The sequence below is a fragment of the Macrosteles quadrilineatus genome, unplaced genomic scaffold (genome assembly GCF_028750875.1).
Source record: "Macrosteles quadrilineatus isolate MER2022 unplaced genomic scaffold, UCM_ALF_1.0 Scaffold_9__3_contigs__length_116548681, whole genome shotgun sequence".
NCBI classification, from domain to species: domain Eukaryota; kingdom Metazoa; phylum Arthropoda; class Insecta; order Hemiptera; family Cicadellidae; genus Macrosteles; species Macrosteles quadrilineatus.
The window spans coordinates 90755956-90778152 of record NW_026542602.1 but is presented as its reverse complement, the minus strand read 5'-3'; the positions used below and the strand labels follow the sequence as shown (position 1 = coordinate 90778152).

Genomic DNA, 22197 nt, shown 5'->3' with positions numbered 1-22197 from the left:
AAAAAACATACTCAGTTGTTCCAATTGTAATTGTGAATTCTATTGTTGGTTTGAAAATTAACCTGCGTATATCAGTTACAGAAATAGGAGATTGTTAACGAGTTTGCCAGTGATTAAATTTAATTGGTTTACCAACATTAGAGCTCCACCCCGTATGAAATGATTTGCTGTAACATAACTCGCGGTAATAATAATATCGTATATTTCAGTAATTATTCGTGGTCAATAGTAAATCATTTACTTTACTGTTTATGTAGCCAATTCGCTTTGAATGGGATTTTGTACTTTTATAATTATATTTCACTATTTTATCCAATATAGTAGCTCTTGTAGTAGTTCTTGGTATTATTCCGTAACAAATACGCCATGGATCAACAATGAATGAGCAGGTATTATCACGTTAAATTAGTCAAGTTGGTTTTTACATTTGAATTGCTTGTCAAAACCAACTATGTGTATTTTATAACACACAAACATATTTATATATTTCAATAAAATCAAATTTATTTTTTTCATGTCATTTTGGCATTTTCCAATGTAAATACGATTGTCGTGAAACTTGTAATAGTTTATTCTCCGTGGTTTGAGTGTTAATTCAAACTTTATACAGTTCCCACGTTAGTTTAAAGTTATCTTGTAAAGCTTATAAGGATATTTTTGTTGATAAGTTTCCATGGGAGATATGAAAGATTATTACTTTTTTCTAACCTCCACTGCTATTTCGTTAAGTTAAATGGTACGTATGTCCATCTTATAGTGGTTATGCTGATTCAAATCAATAATATATGAGCAATTACAATATTTGTTATGCTATGTCTGTCCCAATTATAAAATAAACTGAAAGTATTAGTTTCAATGATTATAAAAATATAAATACCCCCGCCGCAGCAAACCTGCAAACTAAGCGAATTTCCATTTGACTGATTGGATTTAAACTGAAATTTATCCTTAAAAATATAACATTTATTGCCTATTTAAATAGAATTAGTTTAACAAGTACTTAGGTTTGCTGCATCAGGAGGGTAAAACTGTTTTTTTTTTTTGTTTTTTTTTTTTTTTTTGTAAGATGTTAATAGTTATTAAGAAATAAAAACATTTACCAAATTTGATAAAAATATGTTCATAAACAAGCAAACTACAACAGTTTACTTAATCAACAAGTTACAACAGTTTAATTAAAGAAATTGCTAAATTTTATGTTTTTTTTGTCAAAAGTGGGAAAAACCTATTTTACCCCATAAAACCCCCCGTTAACCCCCGTTCCCATGGTCCGATCATGCTGGATCGCGAACTCGTTCGAATAAACGTAGGTTTACACGTTTGTACCAAATTGCATCAAAATCGGATCATTTTTGCTCGAGTTATCGTGCTAACGGACGCATTTATCTTTCTTTCTAATATATAAAATTCTCGTGTCACAGTGTTTGTCTGCAAACTCCTCCGGAACGACTTCACCGATCGTTATGAAATTTGGTGTGTAAATTCTGTAGGTATGCGAATCGGACGTAAACTATTTCCCGTTTCGAAATTCTTAAAAGGGCTCCGCCCCAGTGGCTCTGGAGTTTCCCATGTTAACCTTATGAGAAATGGAATTAATGAATCTTAACAGCTGTTTCAATTAAACAAGTTGGTTCTGTTCTATGATGTTCAATAGCATTAAAGTTACAAGGATTACCAACAGGGTGCAGCACTATTATTTCTTTTACATTTATGACAACAGCTAATTTGCAACCAAAAGGTGAGTGAGCGTAGCGAACGAACTTCAACCTGGAGGCGAGTTAGCGTAGCGAACGAGCTAACCTGAAGGCAAGTGAGCGCAGCGAACGAGCTCCAACCTAAAGGTGAGTGAGCGTAGCGAACGAGCTCCAACCCAAAGGTGAGTGAGCGTAGCGAACGAACTTCAACCAGGACGTGATTGAGCGATGCGAACGAGATCATCTTTAAAATTAAACGTAACGGTACTTTCTTTCCATCGGTCTGTCTTAGGGGAAACCTATAACTTAGGCGATACGAAGTTCGCCGGGTCAGCTAGTATATATATATATATATAAACATATAAATATATACATATATATGAATTTGAACGGATGGTGTTTTTGGCCTCTGGGGACCTCAAAACGAAAAAGTAAATCAGCCCGGGTCCAGGTCTTACCATGAGACCTACGGTAATAGCTTATTCCCTATATGGGAAATTCGCTAAAAACAGTTTTGTTAAAATGTGAAATATATCAAAATAATTCAAACGCAGCACTGAACTGATTACAGTAACAAGCAGACCATAACAACTGCGTGCTCTGATTGCACAGGTATGAGCTGATCCATTGTTGATCTGGTTGCAGTCATGTGTTTATTATAGGGTATATCGTTAGTGGTTATAATATAACTATGAATAAGGGCAAGGTAAATAATAATATTAATTATAGTATAGTATTAATTATAGTTATAGTAATGAGAGGGCGGTTTATTTATGTAACGGCCGTTTTTGCGTAGTTCTCGTGTGCAAGAAAAACTCCATGATGTTTTCCCGAATAATAGTTCATAAGTTTTCCATCTTATCTTACTAATATTATAAATGTGAAAGTTTGTGTGTTTGTTTGTTTGTTTGTTTGTTTGTTTGAAGTTCAATCACGCATAAACCACTGGACGGATTGGGCTGAAATTTTGCATGATAATAACTTACATTCCCGATTAACATATAGGCATATTCTTATCTCAAAAATCCTTTCGGGCTCCGCCCCAGTAGTCCAGGCAAATTAGATCAAATTTAGGGTGTGCTCCCCAAAAAATCGTCTAAAGCTGGAAAGTGTTTTAATACCTTTTGGGGGTCCCAAATAAGACTCCTGTGAGTTTGCGACGGATTCTGACGTCTGCTTAAGTTTTGGGAGTCAAAAAACTATGAAAATTATGCACTTTTTTCAGTTTTTCGCTTATAACTCCTAAATAACGAATCCTAAGGAAAATGTTGTTCAAAGGTGTCTTTTAGTGCATTAAATTCCGCGTCGATTGATGTTAAATACGTCGAAATCGGCCGAGCCGTTTAGCCGCTGTAGCTTTTCAAAGTTGGGATATTTTCATCAACATGGCCAAAAGGTTGATTATTTGACCAGTTTTCGGCTTACAGCTCCTAAACGACGCATGCTATACAAAAATGCACCTGTAGTGAGTATGGAAAACACAAAATTCTGCGTATAATGTTTTTTTTATTAATCAATAACGGCAATTGATTGTTACTTACTTCGTATGGTCGCCATTTCATAGAAAAAAGTATTAAAGTTAAAGTTGGGAAATTTTACTAAAATTGGTAACAACATAGATCCTGTCCTTAAATGGATTATGAATTATTAGATAGTGGTTTATTCCATGATGGTCATCCAGAGATTTATCTAATAAGGTGTGATGAGAGTAAGACACCCTATCTAATTTTAAGTCCAATATTGTTGTCCGAGGTTCCGAAAATTCTAGGATTCATATCCCAACCACCCATTATATACGATCCATCCCTGTATTCATCTTTCAGTTTTTGGCTTACATCTCATAACGCATGCTATAAAAAAATGTTCCTGTAGTAGTTTCCTGTAGAGCATAAACGTCTGCGTAGAATGTTTTCCAATTCATTAAGATCGGCTTCACCATTTAACCGCTATTGATTGTTAACACTAGATCAGATGCTTGTCAAGTTTCCGAAGTTTAAAATCTTACCATTGAAATCTGGCAAACAACCAGCCTTATTACCAAAAACATAGGGGATATGGCAGTGAATCTATCCACTAGTGTGACGTCATGGATCCTGCAGCATGGCCTATGAACAAGTAAATGCTCATGAGAGCAACATCTAAAAATAGTAAATTGTTTTGCAAGTGAAATAACCTGACATTCCTTGTACTCGGCTAAAAGAAAAGTTGATGGTTTGGCTTGCTGACCACCCTTTTTACAGTTTGGATGAATTTTTTGCAGAACATAATTGTTATGGTAAAATTGTTATCTAGTTCTTACTTAGTCCCTAGTCAACTGTTACCTAGTCTTTCAATCACTTTGTTTAAGTACCTTACTTTTTGTTTCTGTATATAGTTCTGTTTTTTTCAAATGATTTTTAACTATTTATTTTCTTGTTGTCTTTGTTATATTTAGTGAAGATTCCATGTTATACTATCTAGAATCTATGGCCCTTTTTGGCACTTTTTTTTATTGACGAAGTCTATTGTAACATATGTTATTTAATAACCAATAAAGATTTATGATTTATGATTCATCTTACTGTGGAGAGCTTTTCCGAGATAGGGGAATCAATGATGGGGATCTAGCCCAATGGTTCGCTGGCAGGCCCATCGCAGTGAATGCTACCCATCAAATTAAGGGATATTGTGGGATCACCTCTTCAACATATTATCAGCAAGTTGACAATATAAACTCCAAGGATACAGTGGGATCAAAAAGAAATTCATCAAATGGTTTCAGTGTCACGACCCATTTACTAAAAATAGTTCGCTCATGTCAATCGGCTCAGCAGTTATCCCATATGATAGCATCAACGCGAGATATGTATAAAGCATAATGAAAAGGCACAGCTTGCAAGAAAATCGTAAATAGGCAAGCTTATAATGACCATAAACTGTGCAGAATAAAAGGAAGTGGTGACCATAATTGCGAGCTGTGATGACACCAGCAAAGATTAAAGAAGAATTTGCCCCCTCAGTCGGCACGTGATATTCCACATTAAATCCAAGCCTCATTTTTGAATCATACTTTGGATTAAAAATAGGTCCGCACCCACTAGCGCAGTTTGATGAAGAAAGCGTGATGTAGAAAAGTCGAAAATCTATTCATGTAGCCTAAAACTACTCATGCTGTTTACTCCAATCAATGTAGATCTCACTGTGTTCTGAAGCGGGTTGGCCCTATACATGGTTGGGAGCAGAAAATATCCAAATCCAGTGAGGGTTGGTCTCTTTTAGAAGACACTTTCAACTAATTTTGACATTGATTCTAACAAAAGGGGCTGCTCATCCACCAATCCTTTAGAGCTCATTTAAAAGTGTACTTAATTCAGAGAGATAGGTATGGAAAATTAACGCCAATGGGTTAGCTCCCATCACTACGGTTAATCCACCGGTTCGACAAGAACTTCTCAACTCCGTCTACCTATCTCGACCGTTACCGTAATACGGTACCGTATTACCGTATTACGGTAAGTACAGTAAGTACATGTTAAAAAAGGTTTACATTATCTTGCTCCTTTTGAAATGCAGGGATATAATGCACTACTGTCTGAAAGACTTGCAAGGGGCACGATTATCTCAATTCTATATCTGACGAAAAAGATGGATGGTACCGAATGTCACCATTTGTGGCAAGACCAATAAGAGCAAAGAATGAATTCTTAAGATTCTAATGATGAGAAGTAGAAAAGTTATATATGGTAAAATCTACGAAAACTACCAAATGGGTTTTTTTAATAGGCTAAATACATAGTAAAACTATGTACATCTGTCCCATTATCATATTTCGCTTATTAAAATAAAAATAACATTATTGCTATATTTAATCAAATCTTTCTCGTTGTAAGATCTTATTATATATTAGAATCGCTTAACACCATTTTGGAGTGTCCATAGATGGGATCGTATAAATGGGAGCTTAGGACGAATCCTAGAATTTTTGTAACCCCAGATAACAATATTAGATTTAAAATTACATAGGGGGTCTTGCTACCCTTCCCTTCACACATTCTTGGATAAACCTCTGGATGATAACCATGGAATAAACCACTATCTAGTAATTCATAATCATAATTCTACGCCGAATTTTGTGTTTTTCCAAACTAACTACAGGTGCATTTTTGTATAGCATGCGTCGTTTAGGAGTTGTAAGCCGAAAACTGGTCAAATAATCAACCTTTTGGCCATGTTGATGAAAATATCCCAACTTTGAAAAGCTACAGCGGCTAAACGGCTCGGCCGATTTTGACGTATTTAACATCAATCGACGCGGAATGTAATGCAATAAAAGTCACCTTTGAACATCATTTTCCTTAGGATTCGTTATTTAGGAGTTATAAGCGAAAAACTGAAAAAAGTGCAAAATTTTCATAGTTTTTTGACTCCCAAAACTTAAGCAGACGTCAGAATCCGTCGCAAACTCACAGGAGTCTTATTTGGGACCCCCAAAAGGTATTAAAACACTTTCCAGCTTTAGACGATTTTTTGGGGAGCATATGTCTAATTTGCCTGGGCTACAGTGGCTCTGTAATTCTCCATGTTAACCTTATGAGTATTCATATTTAAAGGGAATTAAAGAATTTAGTCAGCTGTTTCAACTAAAAAAGTTGGTTCTATGATATAGAAAAGCATTAAAAAGTTATAAGATTTACCAACAGGGTGCAGCACTATATTTTTTTTGCATTTATGAAAACTGCTAATATGAACTAAGCAGCAACAAAAAACTGTGATTCGCAATGAGAACTGTCAAAGTAGGATTGTTTACAGTTATGTTTATGTTTTTCATTTCATGAATATTTTGTGATATTTTGCAAATTGTTGATAATTTATTTTTCTCTGTTGTTTAGATGAAGTGGTAGAACATTATGGCTATGGTAGATGTGTAATACTATAGAATACTGTAAATTTAAAAAAGCAAATTTTATCAAACTGTTTCCTCCCTTATTGCAAACGCAAAGCTTGAGTATAACTGCAATAAGCATTTTATACTTATATTCCAACCCCGTACGAAGGACGGGTACTCTGCTAGTAAGTCTATAAAACTATTTTAATTTTAATTGTATCATTCAAACAGATAATTTACATAAAAACTGTTCAGCTAAATTAAAGACAATAAACAAGGTCCCTGAGCAATCTGAGTTTGCATGTGTACTCGACAATTGTTTCAAAAGCTGTGTTGTTTTGTTTGTAACAATTTAAACGTAGTAGTAGTATAAATAGTAAAAATAAATAAAATAATAAATATAAAAATCGCGTACAATTAATAATAAATTTAATCGATTTCCTATCAAGAACATGTTTATAATGTTTTTATATTTCAAAATATCAAATCGAGAAAGAAATGTTAATTTTACTTCAAAGCTTTTAGCAGCATAGTAACTCAAACGTTGTTTAGAAGTACGATGAATTTATCATGGAAACATTGGCCGTTTGAATAAATAAATCACTATATGAATATTTGATAAATGTTTGCCACGTTTAAATAATTATAGTTTTTCTAATCAGTTGTGTTACTTTAAACTTGATTAAATACAATTATTAACTTTTTTATTTGAATGCTCAAAAAAAATTACAGTTCAACAATTTAATAACTGAGTTTTAATAACAGTTCATTTAAATGAGTGAAGTTTGATAGGCCTAATCGAAAAAGCATCTAAGAGGTTTTATTTGTATATATTAAAAGGAAAATCCAATATTTTGACATGTAAATTCAATACTAAAATCTATGGATGTCCTTTAGTATTATTCTTTTGAAATAACCGAAACCCTACGGCTATTTTTGGCTTTTACTTAAGTAGATATTTCAAAATGTGGAAACACGTGTTCCCAACATCAAATACAAGACCATTGTCTCCTTTAAAGGGACGTCGTAACAGATAGTTTACAGACTACCTTTGATGTAAACTTTGGAACTTCCCTTCAGATTAAACGGAACCGTTAATTATGTCTCTTGACTCCATGGCTACACTTTGGCAGACACCTTTGTATTATAGTTTTGCAATTGACTTTATATCCAGTGTGGTTATAAAGTCAATGTTTTTACGTATAATTTTCCGTTTCGGAGTGAAATTATTTTCTGTGTGACACTAACCTACTATTTTAGACGTTATTCATTTATACAACTTCATGTTGGTAGGTCATTATTTTCCTATTCAACATTATTCTATTATTCAAATGTATACAATCATATTCAATTTTGATATAAGATTTTATTGCTAAAATTGTTTATGGTGTAAACCTAACATTCTTACTTCAGCACGAATGACTTCTTTATAGTATCCTTATAAAAATAATTTTCTGAACAACTAAACATGTTTCCATTTTAAAACTTTTTAAAAACATTTTATCGTTTGACTTAGAATTTAACTCTATTTATCACTGTGGTACACCGTATATTTTGCTGCAATGACAACCTCTTTATGGTTATTATGAATAATATAATTATTATTATATCCAGTGACATTTTTTGATGTTTACTCCCTAGGGGCTAAAAACGCTTTACTCCCTAGCTAGAGAGTAAACATGCTATTTTAGACTCACAACGCATGCATTAAAACGACAATTTTCTGCAGTATTACGAAAAGAAATTGTGTAACTTATGAATCCAGTCTACAGGTTATACGTCTACTAATCAATTACAACATTTAAACGTTCGTTTGAATATAATTTAACCATGGACGCATTGAAATATTAATCCACACAGAACATGAGCTAGGTTTGATCCTGCTATCGATGTGCGTAATTCAATCCAAACATGGCTGTGGTGTTAAGTGGATAAGCGGACAACGTTTTATTGCCAAGCTCATTACAGAGCCAGAACGATATGGATGTCCTCGTATGATTAAATCCAAAATTATGTCCAAACAACACGAAGAAATCACTTGACATGGATAAAAACTAATTTTCATGAAGTTATAGAGTGAAATCACGCGGATAGTTAACATGTTAAAATTTCTTGAATTTCAAAATGTCATCAAACATTTTATGTTCGTTTACTCTTAACTTCATAATCTACTGGTAACTTCTTTTTATCTTGGTCGTGAGTCAGGGTAATAAATGGCAATAAAGAATATTTTAGTCAAAATTCCAATTAAGTTGTAGGATCAAAACAAAGACGATTATGTTCGTACACGAGCACTAAGAGCAGTAATAAGGAAAAAATTAAAAAAAATGAATTGCAAGGAGTTCAGCGAAGATATTAATATCAGTGATGTCCTAAGGGTTATGTTAATAACTTACTGAACTTAAAACCTCCTAACAAATACCTACAGAACAGTATTTTTGTTTAAATAATTTGTATATTGTATATTAAAGATAATTTTTAAAACGATAAAAACTGCTATATAATTGAATCGAAAAGAAGTTGGGAACCTATCTTTTATTCTAAAATACGCATTTTAGAAGTTGTAAGTTCGCATTGTTTTGTAAGATAATTTGACAGTAAGTTCGCGCTCAATGAAATTGTATAAATTATAGGCCTATAAATATTTGAAAATAGCCACTTTGTTCTAAATTTAATGAGGATTACAAATATATAATCATATAGCGAGGTAAGTTATCAAATAAATAAGTTATGAGCGAAAAACGGATTTCAGTACATAGCGTTTAGCTAAGAATGCATAGCCTAACCATAGCTAGGAATCTGGCTGATAATTTACATCAATATCACTACCTACTTCTTCAGGATCATCAACCAGCACTTCAAAACCACTTAAATCTTCTTATAATGCACCACGTATATCACTACTTTTGATTTTTAACACTAAAACAATGATAAACATAATAAAACACATCAGTCATCGGTCCGAGGTTAAGTAACCTGTTTACTAATATGCACGTCAGCTGTCTGCTAACAATTACGATCGGCTCAGAGAACAAACAGCGCTTAGAGACAGACCTTTAGAAAGCTTAGAATCTAATGAAAAGAACGATACCTAACTCGATCCAGTTCAATCCGATTCAGTCAGTCATAGAGCCTTCGCCGTAAACGATGTTTGTGCGTCTTAAACTAGACGCGTGACCCTACACAAAGTGTGTTGTGCGTCTATTTTTTGACGCGTGACCCTCGGAGGGTTAAAAAAATCTGATTTTTTAAAATAAGGAATTAAATTGGCCATAACTCTTCGAAGTTTTTTTCTAAACATCCTAACATGCTAGATTCTAGCCCTGAACCGTTTAAAACAGGGTAGGCCTAGAGAGTTCCGTGTTTATCCTATATCTTAATAGCATTGTTCATTTGCAGGATTCGAACTCAGGACAAAAAAAATTATAAATTAGTGCGTTACCTCAGTAAATACTTTAAATTTGCTCATACAATTTTATACAACTTCATTAAGGTAATTACGTTAGTGAAATTAAAAATGTTGTAAAACTTACAAATGAAGGTCACAGGCAGAATGTGGAGCCCATTTGACACAAGATAATTGCACTGGGCGGCCCTCTTGTATTTTACCAACTTACTTTATTCATTTGTTCTGTACTGCATTGTTCTATTTGAGTTGTATAGTTACAAGTTACAGCTTCTCTCACTGAAAAGATACATATTTTATTTACATCTAAGTATGAGCAAAACATGTTTACGACTAAGAGAGGTTTAGGATAGGCCATCCTCTGACAAATATATTACAAATTAAATGTTTTACAAATTCAACTCAAAGATGTAAGGAAACATCTAGTATTAAAATTTGAGACCATGTTGGAATGCAAAATACATACAATATTGTATGTCAAGCCAAAGATCATCTCGTGGGAACAAAGACGAGATGAGACACGGAACGTTCCATCTGGAGATTTAGGGGTTGAAAGTGTTGTTGGTGAGAGGGGCTTTGCCTATGAGAGGGGTGGGGGAGGGATAAAAGAGTCAAAGTTGTAAACGTAATTGCAGATTTAACTAGCGATATTGCTAGTTAAATCTGCAGATTGAATTGAGTAACTGTTAATCTTAGAGTAACACATATGGGTTACTCTTTTTAACTTGATCTTCAAACTAGCATTTTATTAAAATTAGCATTAAGCTGACACCAAAACACCATTTCAATTGACTCATAATAACTGTTAAACATGTTTAGCCTCAGATTGGTATTAGCTGGATCATTTTTAATGTTGTAGTTCTTCACAAACAATAACGACGTAAAATATTGAACTATGAATTGTGGTTGACAAAATCCATGTTTAGACTTTTTAATTTTGTCATGGCTAGTTTCAATTTAAAAGAGTATTTTATATAGGTTAGTATTAGTGGGTTAGACCAATTTCCCTGGATGATTTTATTTTTCGTTATGTAGTTTTTGAATTCATTTAACCATTGCTTAAAATGTTCTAGAAACTTACATTAAAATTAGAAGCTATGATTTCCATTTTCAAAATATTGGCCCGTTCAACATGTTGTTAAACCCGATGAATCAATAGATCAACATTAAAGTTCAAGGCGAGAACCTTCTACAACTTGTTGTGTACATTAGCTATGTACAATTAAAAGGAACAAAAATACTTGTATTACAATTCTAAACCCTACTGAACAGATATAATATACAGATGTAACAGATATAATATCGGTAATGGATGGTATATATAGAAACTCTAGTTAATGCCACTTTTGTATGATATTGATACGAAAGTTGAACTTGTGTTAAAGTCAAAAGATACGTGAGATATTCTCACTGACAGGTCTAGAAGAAACTTATACTTGTTCGTCAGTGTAACTTTAGACCCATTTATCCAGAAGTTTTTAACATATTATGTAGTCAAATAATAGTTTTTACCTCAGTTTAGTTATATCTTAAACGAAATTGAAACTTCATCAAACACATCGTAAATCTCCTTTACAAAAATAAGTCGTTATGGTTTCACAGTTTTTCATTTTTTATTATGGTTTTTATGGGTCCAATTTATACTTTCTTTTCCTTTGCAAGGTAGATCTCGAACTATCCTCTATGTAAAATAAATATATAGAGGTGTTAAGTATCAGCAACAGTTTTAAGCAAAAGCAATTATGAAAATATTCGTTTTTTATTGGCTTATAGATGCTTGATTTTTCTCAAAAAATAATTTAACATTGGTGAATTATTCAGACTATAAAAGTGATTCAATATTAATTTGTTTGTTATAAGTTTACACAGAGAGTACTACTGCATATATAAAGTGGTAATTCTTTTATATAAATAGTTAATGCTTTGATAATAATGCCAATTAAATGTAAAATGTAACAACGGTCGATATGTTTGTTGCAACAGTTACCTGCAGTCCACACTAACATCAAAGATCTCTATTACTACTCCTTTACTCAACTCTGCTTACTTTTGTGTAAAGTCTTCCCCCTCCCCAAACCACTTCTACTCTAAAATCCTCACACTGAACGTTCTGGGCCTCATCACTTCTCTGATCTCAAGAGCAACATCTTCAGCTTCACATGTAATATTGTACGTACTTTGCATTCAAAACAGGTCTTAAGATGTCGGATTCACGATGTCCCGTCTTTGAAATACACTGTTTAAATCAAAACAGCTTTAAAGATAGTTTACTTTGATAGTTTATTAGTAGGTGTTTGTTTTTTATAGTTTATTATTAGTTGGTTTACTTATATCCTTAAATTTAAGTCTTTTTTAAGAAAACCCGTTAAGTTTAACCCAAATACATAGCAGATGCACGTTATTCCCATTTAAGTTTAGTCATGGTCATGTAAGCAAACTGTCAAATGATAATACTAATAGGTCATACTAAAATGTTTTACTTAATAAATATCAGTATCTCTTTGGCTACGACTCAAACATATGCATTACTATTATTATTACCTTTAAATAGTAGAATAAAGCAAAACAAACAAAATAAATAAAGTTAGTAAGATGAAAAAGTGGGCTGCTCGGCACAACAAGCTTCTGTATATTAAAGGACCACCTTTTGCTGCCCAAACCTTTATTTGTAAGTTAATTTCATTTGCAACTACAATCATAAAAACCATTCTTAACATTCATTAATGTTGTAACATATTGGCTTTATCATTTTTTTTATCTTGATACAATTTTAAAACTTAATTGCTCTATGCCTAATTTCTCTAAACTTATACTCGTTTAGGAGCTACAGGATGCAGAATGTATACCACAAGCCATTTTTTTTCTTAGGTGTAACACGCTGAAACTCCTAAACAAGTAGCTTTAGAAAAAGAATCACAGGAATAAAAAGATGTAAATTCTTAAACAATTATAAAATACCTTCCTTAAGCCCCCCATACACGGGCGAGCATGCTCGTGACGGTGTTGGCGACGAACATGCTCGCCCATGTGTGGGATCTGTCGCGGCGAGCATGTTGGGCTCGGTGCTCGGCTCGTCGGACTTGACGAGCCCGAAAACGAACATGCTCACGAACATGCTCGCCCGTCTGTGGGGACGACCGATATGTTCGAGAGCATGTTCGCCGCTGCAACTTGGATAGAGATATGCTAAATGATTCCATCCATGTAGTCGCTACTATGATTCCAGTTACACTCGTGGACTCATTACAAGTAACCGTTCCGGTTCCAAACTATTACTTCGTTACCGCCCTTACAAAGTAGCCGCAATAGACAGATTGCACTTGTAATCATCATGGTGTTGATACTCTGATGTATTCCAGTTCCAGTAATTGATTTAGAATCAATGTTTACAGAAGCTAAATAAATATATATTTTTGTTTGTAACGCAATAAATACAAATTTAAATGACTTTCCAAAATAGAGGGTTCATCAATTACAATATGTATATTACTACACAAATGTGTACAATCAATTCTGTAGTAATTTGTCACAATTAAATAATTCTAAGAAAGGCTAGAATAAGCAAAACTACGAGAAATGTTATTGCACAACGATGGAATTTTAACCAACATTATTTTCAAACCATATCAGATGAATTTAATCCGTTAACTTAAGGCCTGGCACAAACAGTCTATTTTTAGATCGGCCGATTACAAAATCGGCTAAAAATAAATCGCCCCTGATTTATGTCTAAGAAATTATGCGTATGTTGCAAAAAAAAAAAAAAACTAAATGCTGTAATTGCAGCAAAAAGCAGGAGTAGGCTAAATAGGCATACACACAACTTGACTGTCACAGAGCACAAGAAAAGCAAGAATAGGCCTAGGAACCGCTACCGAGCGACGAGCATGTTCGCGAACATGTTCGCGAGCATGCTCGTCCGTCTCTTGGAAACGCCAAGCATGTTCGCGAGCATGCTCGTCCGTCTGTTGCCAACGCCAAGCATGTTCGCGAACATGTTCGCCAACATGCTCGCGAACATGCTCGCCCGTGTATGGGGGGCTTTAAAAATAACAAAGTTGTCAGCCATATTATAAAACAGCAGAAATAGTTTTGAAACCATAAAAAATGTAAGAAATAAAGGGAAATGCCCCATAACTACTAACTAACATGTAACTACACTTCTTATAGTACAAATATTAGCTATAAATTCAATTTAGGTGAGACACCCTGTATATTGGTTCGGACATACTTATGCGAGAGTGTTGTTTTGAAATCTTGCAAACTCTCCTCTTTTTGTACAAATAGGTTACTAGAATCTTTCGCAAGCTGGCACCCTTCATCTTTACAAATCTTGACCCAATTCATAAGTAAAGGCCATGCTTTTTTAAGTTAAATATAAAATCCAAGTAATCTTTGCTTTCCCTCGCTTTAATAATATTTCGAAACATATTAAGCTATAAAGAACGATTATGTTGTTATAGAGTTTTATTGTGGAATGACACTTATTTCGGTTTCTAATGAACTAGTTTTCTCTTACGACTACAACATGCAACTGAACATCAAGTGGTAAAAGTGAATAAATTATGCTTCATAATCGTAGAGGTGAGTAAATCTTATTTAGACTTTGAAATATCGGGATTGTCATTGTATAAATTTAAATGTTTTTTTTTTAGTACAGACTAAATTTAAATGTCATACGTTGTAAAGGGATTGCGAATTGAATAAATAGATTGAACATTAACCTAACCTCACCAGTTACTGTTCCCGGACATAATGCTTGTTTACGACGTGACCAGTAATTCAATTTAATGCGTTTATCATAATTGGATATGAAACACGTTTGAAATGATTGGATGTTCTATTATTTGTGATAATGACCCTTTCATGTATTTATGAGTTCATCTAGTGAAAATGATCAACGACAAATTATTTCCTTTGAAAAAAGGTAGATTTAATTTATTAATATTAATGAATATATATATTATTCAATATTGAACGCAGCTTATTAATAACAATCATTTCACTGCACTGATTACAGTTGGATGCGTTCCGTAACAAATACAGCACTGATTGCTCAGGTTATCTCGGTACAGCTGATTGAAACATTGTTGAACGCTTTAGTGATTTTGTTGCAGTTTATTGTTATATTAGTGGAGTTGGTTTGCTATTTGACCTGCTTGTCAAAACAAACCCTGGTTTTCCCTTTTTTATAAACAAATATTTATCAATGTACTTCGAATTGAATATTTGTTTCCACATCCTTTTCGCGTCACCAAATGTCCATCCGACCGATCGGTATGTGTAAAATAGTTCTACGTATACAAGGGAAGGTTAAACTTTGTTCGAGCTTAATATTAGTAGCTCAAAGCTACAATTAGAAAAACTACAACGCCTTTTACATTGCTCTGCCACACTGCTAGAAAAGAATCTCAAATTTCAGTAGTATTTTTTAAATGGTGAATGCATTTATTTAAAAAACACAAGGAATGTTATACATGGAACAGTACTACTCTGCAAATCTAGAGTTGGCGAATTCTAAAAAAAATAAATAAATAATAATAATAATAATACTAGGATATCTAGCTGGCATGTGAAAATTGGAGTAATTCAAATGCTGCATTGAGCGTATTACGGCAAAAAACATCTCATAACAAAGAATTTATATGATTGCTCAGACATGGTAAAGCATATCTATTGTTGATCTGGTTGTCGTTCAGGTTATATCATTAGGTGGAGAGGGTTAGTATGACGACGATAGTTACAAGAATATATAACGTTTGCAGAGAGTACTACAATGGGAATTATATTACATTGGCTATATTGGACAAGCTAGTGCACTGAGAAAGACTGAATAGTAGCCTATAAAAATTAAAATGGAGTACATAAAGCACTGGTCAAGCACTAATTGTTATGGCAAGATTTCGTTTGGAAACAAACTAAACATTAAAAAGCTTTTTCCCTAAAAGGGAAATTCACTTAAAAAATTAAAATATGTTTGGTGAAGCCTATTTGTAGCTGACAGTCATATCATTCATACACAACAAAATTAATCACGTTTTTGAGAGATATAAAAAATTATAGTTGACTCAAATGGTTTGTTTATCCAGTTCAGTATTTTACTATGTGTTTTCTTAATTATGATCTAATCTGCATTGACTATACAAAATAAAGGAATGTACTTAATTATATAATAATCACATGATAATTTTATTTCGTCTTTTCAAATATTGATCAACAGACAACGCAAATACAACCAACTAATTAGTTTTTCAATTGATTACCATTTTGTGATTTCTTATTCATTCTTATTTGTTTATACACTACGTTTCTTTCAAGATAAATCATTACGGAAAATCTGCATTTTTATATTCACTATACTATTGTAATGGGGTTTTTTATACAGCCTGTTACAGAATAATATTGTTTTTGAACACGTTTAACGTGCTTTCCAGGTTTTTTCACAGCCCTATTGATTTTTTTTAAAGTGTTATTTATCAATAGTTTATTTTATTAATTTATAAATCAAAAATGTTTGTTTCTCAAAAGCCACGAGAAATCTAAATTAAATTGTGGCATTTGCCATTTATAGCTTTACTCGTAAGGTTATTGATAAATATCGAACGAATAAACAAAACACGTTTACATTAAAATCGAAAATTATAATAATCAGAATTATTCGATTATTATATACATTGTAAAATAAAACATTCCACTAAATTAAAGAGAATAAACAAACAAGGTCCCTGAGCAATCGGAGTTTGCATGTATTCTCGACAATTGTATCAAGAGCTCTGTTTTCTCTTTGTAACAATTTAAATTGTTGCGTTGTTGCATAACTATCAACGAGGTTTAGTGTTAATGGAAATGTATTGTAAATAAAACACAACATGGCGTTTCCTTAATCTCAAAGCCTTAGAATAGAACATTGAAAGTAAATCATTGGTCTTATACCAAGAAGATTTTAAAATTAAGTTTCCAGGTGAGATTCCAGTGATGTTCCTAATAAACTAACTATTATTGACGTTTAAAAATCTTAGGAAATTTAATCCGAATCCAAGGAACGCTTAAATCTCTAGATTTAAGTGGAAATTATATCAGGCATATAGAAATTCGCTTAGACTGCAGGTTTGTTGCGAGGGGGTGATTTTTGTTTGAAAATTTAAGGAAACCGGATCCGTAGTAAACAAAGAATACCCTATCGCAGCAAACCTGCAGACTAAGGTCTTCGAGATTGGGGAAACGCCATGTTGTAGTATTTACGATAAATTCCCAACAACACTAAATTTCATGGATAACTATCACCTGATTGGCAATGAAGTAAATAACGCAGGGATACCAAAATATAAGGTTGTTTTGTCATTAAAATATGCCTCACAGTGCTTTTAATTTGGGATGTGTGTTAAAAACACTCTGTATAATATCGTGTGTGAGTCTCAATGACTCAGGGTCCGGTAAGTAAAGCAAAGCTTGAGCTTATTTCAGTTGGTTACATAGAAATGTGCAAAAATCGTTTAAAAAAAGATTTTAAAACTGCAATTTTTTTAGTTTTCTTTGAAGTGTTTAACGTTGTCAAAGTGAAAAACGACAAATGTTTTCGTATTTGTTAACTATAACAGTCCATTATTATTAACGAACATGTAACGATAAAAATAATACATTTGTTTTACATATATCTTAAGCTTTTGGAATGAAATTATAACCTTAGTAAAATTAACGCTTCTCCGAGGAGATATTTCAAAAATGTGGAAACACGTGTTTCCAACATCAAATGCAAGACCATTGTCTCCATCAAAGGGACGTTGTAACAGATATTCTACAGACTACCTTTGATGTAAACTTTGGAACTTCCCTTCAGATTAAACGGAACCGTTAATTATGTCTCTTGGCTTCATGACTACACTTTGTCAGACACCTGTATTACAGTTAACATTGTCTCTACCAAAGTGAGTAAATTCGCAGCATAGTAAACCATTCTTTTCTATTCAACATGTCAGTAAACTACAATGTTGTTTAGTTATTATTTAATTTAGGCCTCTTGAAATATTTCATGTTTAAATACATAAATTAAACCATTGTGGCTTATTTATAGAGTGTTATTATAACTCTACATTTTACCACACAAATTCCTAGAACCGTTAGATGGTTCAAAACATATTTTAATTGACAAATTTACTATGAGTAGATTTTTAACTGTGTCCATGTTTGTGTAGAATTTTTACGCTGAACTGATAATTATATACAATTTTATTTACTAAGATAAGGATGTTTTTGATTTATACATTATGATATTACTGTAGCAAAATGAGACCTATATTAAACCTAACTGTAAATAATGGAGTTAAAGTGGTGAACGATACGGTTAGAATAGCGATGACGCTTTGTCCGGTGTCGTGATAATGGAATTGTTTTGTTCCGGTGAAGTTATGGTAAAGAGAATGTTGAACTGGGAATGTAATACATTAATGCAGGACTGAGGGTTAGTGGTTTTATTACTTGACGTGGATTACCAAGCGGTATATACGTGAAATTTTACAGTATTACTTATTTCACCAGGCAAAGATTGAAAAAATGCACAGATAAGTCGAATTAGTACATCAAGTACACTTTTGTAACTACCAACTAAAAAGATATTACTATTCAAATTAAATAGTTTAAAAAGATTTCTTGTAAGATGGACAAATCTGGTCTAGAGAGATGAATGTAAACTGAGATGTATGTTTCAAATTCCATTTAAATTTATTTTAGTTCAAATAAATAGTTTTAATTACGTATGTTTCACATGACTATTGAGAATTTTTGTTTAACCAAACATGAACTTGTTAGACTTAATATTTAAATGAAAATAGTATAAATCCTTAAAAAGATTGAAAATATACTTGTACATTTTATTTTGTTGTCACTATTTGCATAGGTTTCTTGGAACAGAACAAGATTAAGTTCAAGGAGGAAGTTTGAAGCAGGAAATACTAACTTAGAATAGAGAGATTGAGAAATTGTATTAGTGTGTCACGTGGTGTTTACTATGAAAAATACAAATGCTGACGTTCATTTCCAGTATTTGGAGTGTTATCTTCTAATATTACATTCAAGTAATATCGTATAAAATATCTGGTTGAAAAGGGTTCCTGTTTAATAAACAGGGAATATCTAAGTATGTGGTTCAATTGATAATTAAAGTTTATCTTTGTTTTATTCTTGGTAAAAATATGTAATAGCTCATCTTCCCTCTTATGCTACAAACAATTTTTTAACCACAACCCTGAAGTGTATGAAAAAACTATTAATCTCTCTTATAGAAGATATGGTAAAAAGATTGATATTTTAAACACTTTCATGCATATACTATTCTATTCAATTATTTATCACAAAATGTTTGAAATGGATAACAAATACAGCACAATATAATGTATTTCTGCCCACAAAGATAACCAAGATTATTAAAAAATCATCAAAAATGCATTACATTTTACCCCTCGAACTATTTCAAATATCGTTTGCACACCAGCACACCTGGCACGGTGTAACAGCTGATATTGCGAAATGCTGGTATCCACTGCAAACTGGTACACGATCTATCTTTGCTACTATACAAATACAATAACCAGACACTAGTGATTATACTAGGCTATGTCACCTTGCAGCTTGCATAGAGTAGCAGGTGCTACAGCCGCAATGTGTTTATACAAACTATCAAGTAACAACATATAACACCGGTACAAAAACTGTACAATAACAACAACCCTACATGAGTCTACCCTCAATGTTGTGTAAGACAAAGTAGCAAGTGCTACTGCTGTAATGTTGTTATACAAGCTATAAATTAACAACATGTAACGCCTACAATGTACAAGATCAACAACCCTACATTAGTTTGCCCTCTATGTTATGTAAGGCAATGTAGCAGGTGCTACTGCCACAATGTTGTTATACAAACTATAAAGTAACAACATATAACAACGACACTGTACAAAAACAACAAACTTACATGAGTCTACCCTATATGTTATGTAAGACAATGTAGCAGTTGTTACTTCCGCAAAGTTGTTACACAAACTATAAAGTAACAACATATAACGCCGACACTGTACAAGAACAACAACCCTACACGAGTCTACCCTCTATGTTATGTAAGGCAATGTAGCAGGTGCTATTTACGCAATGTTGTAATACAAACTAAAAGGGAACAACATATAATAACGTTTGTACAAGAATAACAATCCTACATGAGTCTACTCTCTATGTTATGTAAGACAGTGTAGCAGGTGCTACTGCCGCAATGTTGTTGTACAAACTATAAAGTAACAACATAATATAACACCGACACTGTACAAGAACAACAACCCTACATCAGTCTACCCTCTATGCTATGTAAGACAATGTAGGACTGCTACTGCCGCAATGTTGTTATACAAACTATAAAGTAACAACATGTAACGCCTACACTGTACAAGAACAACAATCCTATATGAGTCTACTCTCTATGTTATGTAAGACAATGTAGCAGTTGTTACTTCCGCAATGCAGGTATGCAGTCATGACGATATAACAGTTGTATACAACACAAACCCCTACAGTAGACATTAGGGCTAAGCGTGATTCAAAGCACGGTCGGTGAAAGCAATGATTTCTATATCATGATTGAGATATATAGTGAGGTTGGATCTAGGTTGCAACATGAATGTTTTATTAGTGGTGTCACCTCCTGCACATTGCATGCTGCTTCCTACTTTAATACGTTCTATATGTTTTTAAGGTGCAATCTAAATGTGGTTAGGGTTAAGATACGGTAGACTTAAACTTAAATTGAGCTTTGATCGGTTGCAAGTAAAACAGTGTAGGATGATACTTAATTTTTTGTTCCTTCAATCATTTGTCTGTTTACCGCTGTTTACCAATTTGCGGATCAATCTTGTTTTATTTAAGTTTTATAAAAATATTAAAGAAAGGACCAAATTTCCGAATCATAGATGTTGTAAACATGTGCTTGTTGTGTTGTCAATTAAGAAAAATAATCATATAAAAACGTAATCGTTAAAGAACTTGCATTCGCATCTAAAGGTTGATGGTTTGAAACCCAAGACAGTGTCTATGGAAATAACATTTATTTGTAAACTGGCTATAAATAACTATCATATTTAACAGCATGTTTACGTTAGGCAGGAAAATACGAGGATTTGTATGGCTCTCTTGCAGAAAAAAAACGTTGCCTTAGCGTGATGGAATTACTCTCACCTTTGTTGTGCATCTCATTTTACCACAAGATTGTCGGAAATTTAATGTATTTCAATTTTGTTAAACTGACGGCAAATAGAGATAATATGGTTATATACTAGATGTGCTTGATGCAGAAGTTATTTAATCTTCATCGGGCATTATGGGACTTAGAATATAGTGCATTTCACATACTTGCATAATGCTTGATAAAACAAACTGGTAGGCTATACTGTATATTTTTAAAACATTTTAAAGTCACGTGTGATTGTGAATTTTAGCTACGATAATATTAAAGTTTGTTGATATCATTGACATGGACATAATATTAACATGTAAGTTCGATTGAAAAAATATAGTGTTAACTGGTCAAAATAACTCTATACGTCATGTTCATGAAATATATTTACTCGCAACTAAAAGACCAGTAAGATGTGCAATAAAACACAAGCACGTGGTAAAACCCTAAATACAATTGTGAAAGTAAGTTGTAAATTATGTTGAAATCAAACGCATTTTGCCTTTCAATTGAATCGTCTACCTTAACAGTACATCATAAATATCATTTTTGAATCTTACCAACCTTAAATTAATCATTGTCATCCCTCAATGCAGCATTGTGTGAACGACGATGAAATCCATAAGGCAAGACAAACACTACCGGAACCGGAAATCGAGGAGGCTTTGTATCGAACACAGCACGTTGAACTCACCGCGAGATACGAACGTTGAACACACGACGTCACGGCGCGGACGTCAGAGACGCACTGTTGTTGGGAAGCAACCCCCACCCTCAATAAACCCCCCTATAAACCCCCTCCTGGACAGTCATATTGAACCTCCATGCCGACAGTATGGCCAAAGATCCGCCAATCCTCTAATCCTCTGTGCTATACGCAGATAAATACACGCTTTCCAATCAAACCTTTCGGAAAATATTTATACTTTTGAATATTTTAGGTCTGAAAACACGTATGGAATTGATTACAATTGTATAAGATTTATTTGCAATTAAGTAAAACACGAGTGAAAATGGGTGG

General features: G+C 33.2%; 1 protein-coding gene across 5 annotated transcripts in view; it reads right to left on the bottom strand.

The window, feature by feature from the left end:
* Positions 1 to 21881, bottom strand: part of LOC129003884 (collagen alpha-1(XVIII) chain-like) — a 427462-nt gene extending 405581 nt beyond the window's left edge. For all 5 annotated transcript variants that reach the window (XM_054432216.1, XM_054432217.1, XM_054432220.1 and 2 more), the window contains exon 1: positions 21741 to 21881. In XM_054432216.1, the coding sequence (XP_054288191.1) occupies positions 21741 to 21760 (20 nt within the window). In that variant the 5' untranslated portion in view covers positions 21761 to 21881. The remainder of the gene's footprint in view (positions 1 to 21740) is intronic.
* Between the last annotated feature and the right edge of the window lie 316 nt (positions 21882 to 22197).